The sequence below is a fragment of the Harpia harpyja genome, chromosome 15 (genome assembly GCF_026419915.1).
Source record: "Harpia harpyja isolate bHarHar1 chromosome 15, bHarHar1 primary haplotype, whole genome shotgun sequence".
Taxonomy (NCBI): domain Eukaryota; kingdom Metazoa; phylum Chordata; class Aves; order Accipitriformes; family Accipitridae; genus Harpia; species Harpia harpyja.
In genome coordinates, this window is record NC_068954.1 from 303,969 (window position 1) to 315,872 (window position 11,904).

At 51.6% G+C, this 11,904-nt stretch overlaps 1 protein-coding gene across 2 annotated transcripts in view; it reads right to left on the reverse strand.

Moving 5' to 3' along the window:
- The window catches only part of NRBP1 (nuclear receptor binding protein 1), a 42,360-nt gene extending 31,373 nt beyond the window's left edge, over positions 1-10,987 (reverse strand). The window contains exons 1-2 of one of the 2 annotated variants that reach the window (XM_052809158.1): positions 10,858-10,987; positions 10,405-10,624 (exon numbers count right to left, since the gene is read on the reverse strand). In XM_052809158.1, coding sequence (XP_052665118.1) covers positions 10,405-10,608 — 204 coding nt within the window. In that variant the 5' untranslated portion in view covers positions 10,609-10,624; positions 10,858-10,987. The remainder of the gene's footprint in view (positions 1-10,404; positions 10,625-10,857) is intronic. The other variant, XM_052809157.1, reaches the window with a different exon arrangement.
- Between the last annotated feature and the right edge of the window lie 917 nt (positions 10,988-11,904).

The window sequence follows — 11,904 nt, forward strand, 5'->3', positions numbered from 1 at the left end:
ATGCTGGCCCACACAGCTGGACTGCAAAGGGCAGAGCACAGCTCAGAGCCAGGTCACTGTTCACAGAGCCCAGTTCCACCCTGTCAGCAAGAATGACAACTGTTCTGTAGAAAAGCAGTGAGTTTTGAATCATACCACTGTCATGCAGACTGTCTGTGGCCAGTCCAGCCTCTCCAAAAGCATTTTGACAGTTTTGGCTAAACAACATACTGAGGGACAGGCTTCACTAAAAATTCCTGTCAGATAACTCTCCAGTCAGCAGACTAGCAACTTAAAAAAACCCGTAAGTATGACAAGAGTCAATTTGCTCTGAACAGAAAAAGCACTGCTCTTGCTATCCCACAAGGGAGACATGCATCCTTCCCATCCATTTAATGGATAACAGAAACGAACATGTAAGTTGTCTACTAGGAGCCCAAAGGGACAAATGCTTGGTTTCATTCAGTGCTTCAAAACAAATGAGCAATCCAATGGAGTCAGAGAGAGTTCAATCTTACCAAGCTGAACTAGGGAAGCATGCAGAGGCAATGAATACCCCATCCCTAACTGCCAAAGGGAAACAGAAACAGCACAGCAAAATAAATAAGGGAGTGGGGAAGAAAACCCAATATCCTACAAATAAAAAACCATTCAGATAGAAGTCCATCAGGAAGGCTACAGTAACTCACCAGTACCTCTATATTTACTATACTATTATCACCCCTGTATCGTTAACCAAAACCCTCATCAAACATACGACACCAAGGACGTACCACAGATAGTCCATATCCCTGAAAACAGTTAGAAATAAAACTGACTGGGAGGTTCGGGAAGTTCTCAGTACTGAGCCCTGGGCTAGTAAGCTCAGATGAGTGCCAGTAACGCAAAACACCAGGAAGAGGGGAAAAAACAGTCAGGATAAACTCCAAGTTAGCTACTTTCATTCTGCACTAGCCCATCCTGTTATTCTGAGATACTTTCACTTGGTAGAGAGATCTTCAAATCACTGCAGATAACTCTGAAAAACATCACTTGGTCTTAGGAGGTGTTAAAACATCAATATTAGGAATTACTAGGAAAGGAATAGAAAAAGCCATTAAAAAATGGTATACTGCTGTAAGTACAAAAGGGCTTGTAAAAATCACTCATGGCACACAGAATACAAATAGAAAGTAATTATTTCACATTTCTGATAATACAAGAGTGAGAAAGCAGCCAAGGAAGTGATCAAACATCGTATTTTAAAGAGAACGATGAGGAAGCACTTGATCCTGACATATATATATATATAAATTAAACTGTAAAGCTGACTACCATGGGATATATGTCAGAAGTAAAAATGACTGCAAGTTGAGATTAAACTAGCTATCTGAAACGTGTGCATTTGTAACTACTAAATACAATAGTCCAAATACACTACCTGGCTCAAATTTCCTCAACTCCTGATTATCGCGAGAATGTGTCACAGCAAACATCTTAGTCTTTTTTTCCCATTCTTCTCCTGTTCACTTTCTTATTTGGTGGTTTAACAGCAGAAGCTCTGGCTCTGCCACCTAAACGTGAAAAAGCTAGAGCAGAATTCCACATATTCACAAGACATTAATTTTCTATCCAGAATGGGAGTATTTTAATTACACATTTTCTCTTTGTTCTTGCTACTGCTGTAATCACAGTTTTAAAAGTTGTATTATTCCACCTTCTGCATTGTAACAGTTGTTCACTCAACTCCAGGCAGAGCTGCAGAAGTCTGCCTGAACTAACAGGCAAAAAAAGTTTCATCGAACTGCTGTGGAAAGATATCTGGGCAAGGGCTATTCAAGGTAGAAGCAAGAACCACGTCAGTGATCAGAAGAACCACAACAGGGCAGGGAACCCGGACAGCCTAATCCATGATGGATGAAACACTGAACTAAGGACTCCCAAGGCCGCAAAGGTGAGCAAATAAGTCATTGTCCCTATAAGGAAAACCCACGTAGGCAATTCAACAGGACAAACCCCTGCAGCAGTATTACGCCAAGTGGACACGTTGCGTACACAAATACAGGCCTTACAATAGGAGGTCAGAGACAGGCAATTTTGGGATCGAACAAGAGTATTTGTGTACAATATTCATGGGATGTTCAAGGGAAGGGCCAAAAGTGTGGAAAAAGAAGGATCAAGATGAGTCGCTAGCCAAGTCCTGTGTCTGGTCACCATCGCCTGTACTGTCATTTTGTTAAATTATTTTCCGAACTATTTTCTGTGCAACTGTGCTCCTTAGTCTCTGTGTACGTGCACACACAAGCACACAGATCTGCTAGTGAACTTCAAGCCAGACTAGCCAGAAAGTTAGGACAAGAGGTCTTGGGGCCAGATTTTGCAGAGACAGAGAGCCTGGGAGACAGGTACTAGAGACACCCATGAAATGGGATTTTCCCTGAGCACTGATCCTTAGAAACAGGATACAGCTATTCACGTCACCCATGTTAACATGGGATGCTTGGAAAAGCTCCATGCTCCCTCCCATTTGTGCTAACCTATTTATTCCTGGCTGGCCATGCTTTTACAGTGTCTCTGTCTATCCAGATTTGCTATGCAGCCTCACTGCAGGCAGGACCTGGAGCCAGAGGCAGAAAGCAGCCTCTCCCCTCCACTGGCCCAGCAGTAAGTTTCTTCCCAAGCTTAAGCCTGGCTGTAACATATGACGCCCACCAAACAGGCAGCAGCAACCACAATATTGGAATTGCTCCCCCTGGGCCTCCCCATGCAGGTCTAAAGAGACAGAGGTCTGACAAGGGGAAGGCTCTGGTGCTGCTAGAAAGCTGCATGGACCATGCTATTTTTAGAACAGCTCTGTAAAGAACACAGAGCAAACCCTATCCCTCGGTCACAGGCAGCCGGAGCATAACTAGCACCTCTAACCACCCAGGAAAGCTAGAAAAGCAGCAGGCAGCTGCCCTGGCTGCACCTGCTCCCCCACTGAGGCAGCACAAAGGCTGAGAAGCAATGCTGGCTGGGGCAGCACTAAGCAAGCTGCCAGCTGTCTGTTACAGTCAATAAGCAAGAACATAACGGGTCTGTAGACAACAGGCCCAAGACAAAGGCTCAATTCCCTCTACATCCTGCAGTGCCCCTCATCTCATTCAAGCACATCTCAAGGGTTCGTTCCTTCCAGGAAGCCCCCAGATGAGCCAATAAAAATGTTAAAAGGCTGCACATACTCCCTCTTTTGAGTATCTTCCCAATGGTCAAGTAAAATCATAAAAACTACAGCATGGCATTAATTTTCTCCACCAGCTGGAAAAAAACAGGTCCACTGCCAAAGCCTGTCAAAAAGCTGGCAGCCCTCCTAGCACTAGTTTGCTTTGAGAATCTCTGCAACCCATCCTCTCTCTGGCAGCAGAATCCAAAGCTCAGAGCATATCAAATGCCACCCTTCCAAGGAACAATGCCTCACTTTCCCACACACAGACACTCAGATGTGTGATAGGAAAAGAAAGACTGGTGCTTATCTTTTACTACCTCAGCAAGCTTCTTTCCAGTCACAACAGCAGCTAAGAAATCAGACTCAAGCATCACAGAATCCAAACACCCAGTCTACTGGCATTTTCTCTCCAAGAATCCTGTACTCTGTCTCCTTGAAGAAACGTAAATCCAGAGGTGCAAAAGTCATCGACCGGCTCCAGATGAAAAATGATTTGAGAAATTAAGACTCCCACTAGGAGTGAAAAGACAACAAAGAGGTGAAATAAAGATGCAGTAGACCCAGCATTTCATTTCATGTCTTTCTGGGTTCAGCTCCTCAAAAACCACAGCTCCTTCCTTAACATTTGATAGCACTAGCATGGATCAAGAGCATCTGTTAGCCTGAGCACTAAAATTCAGCTGTAACATCCAGCCACCTAGCCATCAAGGGCTCCCTGAACAGCTGGGAACCACCTATCCAAATGACTGCAAGGTCTTTCATAAGAAAAAGAGAAGCAAACTAATGGCAGCGGTGCTGCATATACTAAATTTCTGAACTTCCAGCAACGGTATACAATGAAGAATAGCAAGACTGAACACTGAACTCAGGTATACCCCCAGGCATACTGCCTCAAATACTGCTCCTGAAGTTCTGCACCTGACCTAATACCCAGGTCCACATGGAACTTAACATCCTATCTTAGCCTGCACGCCACAGTAAAGGAAGCTATGAAGGGCTGCACCTTTCAGCTAGTTTACCTGACAGTGGAAATACTAGATAGGAAAACAAGAATTAATCAATGTAGCAACCACTGTAGGCACAGACACACTTATATACAAGAGATTTGTCTCCAGGAATGAGGCAAAAACGAACCTCTCAATCTCAGCAGCCACAGAAGTGGGGGCATAACATGGAAAGTGCTCCAGCAGCTGAGCTCGCAAAAAAGTTAGTAATACCTCAAGCATGGAACAACAATCAGACAACTACAAAGTCACTTCTTTCTCAAGGGAGATCATTGATGGCTAGCAAGAACTCAAACATCACCTTTCAGCCACCCCAGAAATCAGCCCCAAGATTTTGGAATCTGTAGAAAAGAAGTACAACCCCTGTGTATGCCATCCACACAGGACTGAGCGAGTCCAAGTTTCTAGTCAAGGGACTGAATGCAAGCAGGACTACACGAATTTTACAAGGTTCTCCCGCTAATCTTGAGCAGCCTGACATATCCTCAGAGAAAGGGCAAAGGTATTTACACAGAGACTGGTACTCTTTCTCCCATTATCTCTCTTTTCTCCTTTAAGTGCCAGGCTTCACATCCTTGCAGTCTTGTGTGTCAGGGAACGAAGCAGCACTTGGCAAGAGCTGTACCACAACTGACTATACCTCACAAGGAGCCCGCAGAAGAGGAAGCCTAGCATACCCAAGTCTGCTTGGCCCTTTTCTCTCTCTTAACCATGACAGACATGCTCACACACATTACCAAAACAGGAACCTGCTTGTTCCCATATCCACAATATGATACAGATTCACTCAACAGCACTAAAGGGGTTATTTACTAAGCATGTTACAAAGATGTCAACAAAGTATTTACAATAAAGTCTTGGCTTATGCAATCACACAGTGTTTTCCTATCCAGAAAAGGTATAGAAAGGAATCCAGTCAATAGACAGCTATTAAACACATGACAAACTACAGGACCATCTAAGTCTGTGAATGGTTAAGTCTCTCCCACTAACAGATTTACTGGGTTGAAAATGAAAAAGATTCTGCTGCAGCAGAGCACAAGTTTTCCTACAATTATGTTGGGGCCACTTTTCTGCTTGATAGGTGTAGCTCTCAGGGACAGTAGACACTGAGTCCGAGCTCTCGGTTTCAGGTTTAATACCAGCCAGTGGCAGGAGTCTAAAAATGAACTGCAAGTGTGCCACTGCAATCCATCTCTATTAAGAAGTTTCTATTCCTAGGAGGCATAGCAGATAATTCTGAAGATACTTGGACAACCCAAGAAAAATAAATTATGCACGCATGCTGACTGAAAGAAAAAAATGGGGTGTCACATGGGGACAGCAGAAAAAGAGGGTTTTGTCAGGCAGAAAAGCCAAAAGGGACCAAGGCAAGCACAAGCTTGGAGAGCCTGTCAGCCTCAGTCTCTCCCTCCTGCGACTCCCCTAACCTCATGCTGTGGGTCCTTTTTCTATGTCTCTCTGCCACAAGACAAGATTCCCCTGCTAAAAGTTTATCTTCAGCTCCTTGAAGAGGCTAAAGCCTCACCTTTGTATATGTTAGGAGAGCAACCAGATGTGTGGATACAATGCATAGAGGGATTCAGCTCAGGCAGGAAAGCAATACAGTTTGCAACACACCAGGAGACCCACGATTGCAAAGTATACGCAGCAGCAGCATGAGAAAGCAGATTGTCATGGTCCCTGCGGTGCTTAAGGACAGGAGAGAGATGCCTGAAAATGCCCACGTTGGTTATACAGTGCAGGAAAGAGCAGAGTGATACTAAGTCTTCTCTTGTGTAAATTGTTCAACCAACAGAAAATAAGTATCCTATGGGACAAGCTACATTTACTCTCCCCCCTCCTAGCCATCTCAATCCAGCAGCAACTTCACCCTTCAGGTATATCAAAGCATGACCACACGCACTATTCATTACACGTTCGACAAAGAAGCCAACTTTGGGGAAGGTAAGCATTATCTAGTTAAAATAGGTTCTTAGTTAAAAATTTCACAGCAGCATTTAATTTTAAAAGACTACTCTGAACTTTCACAGCAATTACACACTTTGCACTACAGAAGTTCCCTGCCTCTATGAAAAATTACCATCAATGAACTCAACACAACCCTTTCTTACATTTGAAGTTTAAGCAGGAATAGAGTAGAATATAGATTAGTTCAGCTGGAAGGGACCTACAAGGATCATCTGGCCCAACTGCCTGACCACTTCAGGGCTGACCAAAAGTTAAAGCACGTTGTTAAGGGCATTGCCCAAATGCCTCTTAAACCTCTTCAGGAAGCCTGTTCCGGGGTTTGAACACCCTCTCGGTAAAGAAATGCTTCCTCACGTCAAGTCTGAACCTCCCCCGATGCAGCTTTGAACCATTCCCAGGTGTCCTGTCCCTGGATCCCAGGGAGAAGAGCTCAGCACCTCCCTCTCCACGTCCCCTCCTCAGGAAGCTGCAGAGAGGTCGCCCCTCAGCCTCCTTCTCTCCAAACCAGACCAACCCAGAGTCCTCGGCCGCTCCTCAGAGGACATGCCTTCCAGCCCCATCACCAGCATCGCTGCCCTCCTCTTGGAGGCGTTCGAGGACCTGAACAGCCTTCTCAAACGGTGCGGCCCAGCACTGCACACAGTACTCGAGGTGAGGCCGCACCAGGGCTGAATTCAGCGGGACAATCCCCTCTCTTGGATCCCCTCTCTTGGCCGCTGCTCACGCTGTCTTTGATGCCCCCCGGGATGCGGTTTGCCCTCTGGGCTGCCAGGGCACACTGCCGGCTCCTGTTGAGCTGCTGCCGACCAGCACCGCCAGGTCCCTTTCTGCAGGGCTGCTCTCCAGCCACTCCTCTCCCAGTTTAGACTTGTGCCCGGCATTATTTTCCCCTTGTGAACCAATATATTTCAAGTTATATTAGCCAATATAGTTTAGCCTAGGCTGCTGTAGCTAAAATATGACCAAGTAATTCACAATCCTGCCAACTCGACTGCGTTAACAGCCGAAACTTTTTTCCTCCCCCCGCCTCCCCAGACAGCCTCTGCTGACTTGCTAACTTACCCTGGACACAAACCGAGCACCCCGAGCCTGATGCGCTAGCGAACGCCCCGTGTGCCCGAGAACCCAGCCGACGGCCAGGGCTGCTGAGCCCCCCTGTGACTCGGGTGACTGCAGCGGAACAAAGACGGAGCCAGCGACGGGAGATGCGGGCAGAAGCCCCGCACAGAGGGTCCCCCTCCCCCGGGGCCGGCGCCGGAAGCCGAACACCGGCGGAGCCGACGCCGGCACGAGGGAGAGGGCGTCGCTGGGCGTGGCCAGGGCGGCGAGCAGCCTACGGGAGCTGGCGCTGGTGATGCAACGCTTCCCGCTCCCTGCCATTGGCGAGAGCAGCCGTCCTTCGCGGAGCCGCCCCGCCCGCCGCGCCCCGGCCCGGCCAGTGCCCGTCCCGCGGCCTTCCCCAGCCCCGGTGGCGCTAGCGGCGGGCGCGCCTGCGCCGGGGTGCTCGGGAGGGCGTGAGGACGGCTTCCCCCCGGCGGAGAAACGCGCCTGAGCGCCGCGGAGCCGGCAGCGGGCAAGCAGCGGGACTGGCACAGCCGCCGCAGGCTCCTCCGCCGCCCCGCAACCCTACCGTTCTGGTTTTGTACCCAGAAGCCGCCGCGGAGGCACCGGCGACAGGCAGACGTGCTCTGGCATCGCTGCGGCTTATTCTGCTGAAATCTGCTCCTTTACGGTAAATAGCCTGAGCACTTACACCCTTCCCGTTCACCAGGGCAGCCTGCTCCCTTGGACTCGTGGGACCCCTCTCTGCACAGCCCCTACGCAATGCCACCTCTGTTCGAGGAACTTGATTACAAAGAGTCTGTAGCTATTAAAAAGTAGTGAAATAAAAAAAATAATAAAGTGAGGTTACTACATTTCCAAACGTACATCCAAGTACGCAACTCAAAGCAAGCGGTAAAGAATGTAGCATCCAAGGAACACCAGACCACACGCAGCACACACAATCTTACTCTGCCTGCGATCACACGTGCTCTTTTCTCCCCGGATTATCATGTTATGTTGCTTCCAAGGTGGCTGCCTAATTCGGCATCCCAAGAAGCTATTGCTGAGATAAAGAATCAGGATTGCATCACCAGGCGGCACGGCACGTCCCTTTTCCATGGTGTAAGGCCTCCTCTCTGCCGAGGGGTAGCGAGTAAGAGCCTGTCCACACGGCTGCACCGACCGGAATAACCAGAGTCGATTGAGCCCTCATGCTAGCAGCCCTGTACTGGGACACCACTGGCACAGGAGACATTTTACTCTGGTATGCTAGGATGCTCAGAAAGTAAAGCTGTTGTTCCAAAATAAATTTCATGCTGGAACATCGGCAGTGGGAGAGTTTACTCCAAGGAACAGATCAGTCCAAAAGCTGAAGACAGCAAAAAGAGTATGATGTCATACAGGTAAAGTGAATGAATGCCACTCCACAAGCTTGAGTCTAATCAAGACACAAATTTACATGCAAAATTAAGAGACAAAACAGAATTTCACTGCATGATCACTACAAGTGTGTGTTTTTCATACACACATGAAACATAAGGCCCACGCGTGGGCAACTGCAGCTGGTATCAGTCAGACACCGAATCAGCAGTTCCTGCGGGGAGGCGGTGCAACCTTGACAGATGAAGGCTCGAGAATCAGAGGCCCCGAGTTTACCCCAGGTCAGTCAACAATTTGTTTTGTGGCCTTCAACAGTCGTTCCTCTATCTGTAAGGCGGAACAAAGCTCATATGTCTAGCATACAGAGGCAGCTTGCCTTCAAACCAACCAGCCACTCTCGTTCTCAAGCCAGAAGACAGTATTTTAGCCATGCCAAAATTTTAAGGAGCTTCTTGTGTTTGGGCCTTAATTTGGCTGCAGATGGGAAAACTAAAATCCAAAGAAAATACTAGATCCTAGTATAAAAAGCCTTACTTTTTATGTAGGAAAGTACAGAAAAGCCTGGAAGGAAATTTATCTTTCTGTGTCAAAATGATCAGTATTAAATAAAACATATTGAAAAGACTACACAAACTGAACATCAGCTTTGTTCCCCAACATGTGCCAGTTCAGCACAGCTCACAGGAAAAAGCACTTCAGGTTATTGTAAGGAATATATTGTGGAGAATAGAATTAACACTTCATACAGGTACCTTCCCCATTGCAACCCAAACAGTACAGCTTCACCAGAAAAGGCACATTCTTACTACACCATGCTAGGATTTGGCTTACGTTAACAAAACTAAGACAGCTTTCCAGCAAGCAAACATAAGGAGCTGTGGGGAATCCTTGACCTTACTTTGCCCTCCAAATTTACATCAAAATAAATGACTCTTTCACCACCACCCTAGTTTGAACTACTGTGTCTACAATAATGGATAAAGCAGAGGAACCTCTAGGCTCAGCCCTGACTTGGCTGAGAAAAGCTATATCAGCACTTGTGCCGCAGCATTGGAGTGAACATTTTCTGTCTTTCAGCAACTACCACAGCTATACAGCTTGCCCAGCCAGAGCAGGTTTCACTGAGCCAACTTGAAGCAGAAACCAGTTTGTGGAGACAGCCCTCGATAAGATAAACAGAGCACAGCAAAGAGCGGAAGGAAGGAGAGGTCCAGAACAGTAAGATCTGATCTACTTGCATCTTCACACAGGACAACGCTGATACACACACTGAGAAGTGGATGCGAATAGGACAAGCCAAGAAACAAGTCTGCATGAACCAGCTATGCTTTACCCTAATTGAAGACTTCAAAGCAAACCAAAACCAAAGCATAATTCAAAAGCCGATGAGACCAGGTAACTGGCTGCCTCCGCAGCAGGTACTGTTCACTTCACACTCCTGTCTAGTCACTGCTCTTCCTTATTCCCAGAGCAAAAGATCTGCAACACGAGGAGTGCTGGAGACGCTCTCCGCTCAGCACAGCGCCAACAGCGGGCCCTGACGCCACCCGTACAGAAGAGCCTGCAGCACGACGAATGTGCAGGGAAAAAAGCACGCCGCGCTCTGGCCTCGACATGCCCGAGCCCGAGGACAGACGGCCCCGCAGCTCGTGAAAGGCCATCCACCTCCCTGCCGCCCCGGGAGCCTGACGGACCCTCGCCACTGGGGTCCGGGCCGACCCGGGGACAGGTGGAAGGAGGACAGCCGGCGCGGCGGGACAAGAGGCCGCCCGGGTCCCGTGCCCCACCCGGCTCGGTCGGGGCTTCCCCGCTTGTCCCAGAGGTCCAGCCCCGGGCACTGACCTCCTCGCGCCGCTTCTGCCAGCGGCCGCAGGGCGACTCCTCGAGGATCTCGGACTCGTCCTCGCTCTCCTCCTCCTCCTCCTCCGGGGGCGCCGCGGAAGTCACCGGCGCAGACACCGAAGTCATTCCCGGGCCGGACGACGCGGACTCGGGCTTTGAGTCGGAGCCGCCGCTCGGCACCTGCTTGGACTCGCCCTCCGACATGTTGCGGTCACACAACCTGCGGGGCAGAGGCGCGGGCCGTGAGGCGAGGCGAGGCGAGGCGGCTGTAAGACCAGGCCAGGCCAGGCCCGGCGGGCCGGACCGGGCCGCGCCCGCTGGGCCTGTCAGCCGCGGCCGCGCCCCGGGCCTGCTGGCAGTGCCAGACCGAGCCAGTTCCGGCCCGCGGCGGAGGGCAGCATAGGGACGGGGGAGGGGGGGGAGTGCAGGGAACGGGAGGGGCCACATACTTACCGGGCTCGCCCGGCACCTCCCGGTCCCCAAGCGCGTCGCCACTCCGCCGACGGGCCGCCGCCAACTGCCGCGCTGCGTAATACGCCGTCTGGGGCGGGGCTTCCCGCCCGGCGACCAATCAGAGCCCAGGAGCGTGCCGTCAGCCTTCACGAATTGGCCGGTGGGCGGAGCTCCGGGGCATATAACACCACAGGGGGCGCCCGCGCGCTCCCTGCGTGAAAGGCCGTGAAGTGGGGCGGGGAGGGCGGGGCGGCTTGGTCCCGTGCGATAGCCAATGAAAGCCCGAGAGAGGGGCCGTCAGCCTCTGCTGATTGGTCGGTGGGTGGGGCGGAGTTTCTATACAGGGGGGGAGGGGGGGGCGCCGGGCCCCTCGCTGGGGTGGGAGAGGTCTGTCTCCGCCGGGCGGGCGCGCGCGGAGCCGCCCCACGCCACAGGCAGGCGGTGGTACCGCCGGTCCCGAGTGCCCTGTTCCCCCCTTCCCGCCATATGATGAGCATGCTTGAAGCGCGGCTGTCGGGGGCGGCCGCCGTCTCCGTCACCCCGGGGCGGCAGGGCGAGCTGGCCGCCGAAGGGCTGCCGCAGCCCCCCGAGTGCGGCTCGGCCCGCCCGGGGGAGCCCGCGGCTGGGGGACGGAGGGAGCTGCAGCGCAGCTCGCAGCCAGAGTCGGGCCGTGCCGGGCAGTCCCGGGCTGGGCCCGTGCGCCGCTGACAGCCCGGGGGGGGGGGGGGGGGGCAGCGGGGGGCGGTGGCCGAGCCCCGCGGGCCCGAAGGCGCCGAGCGGAGCGCACTCCTGGCCCCCCTGCGCCGCGCTAGCCGCCGACCGCTCCTCTCTATGGTAGGCGCTTCCGGCCCCTGTGCCGCGGCCGCGCGGGCTGAGCGCCGTCCCCCCCCCGCCGTGGCGACTCTATAGCCCGCGCTTCCGGCCGCGCGACTTCCGCTCGGCGGCCCGTTGGTGGGTGGTTCCGCCGCCCTCGCTGCCTCGCCGCCCGCGCTGAGCCGCCCGCGCCCGCCGCCGCCCGCTACGGTCCGGTCGCGCGCGGCCCGGCCG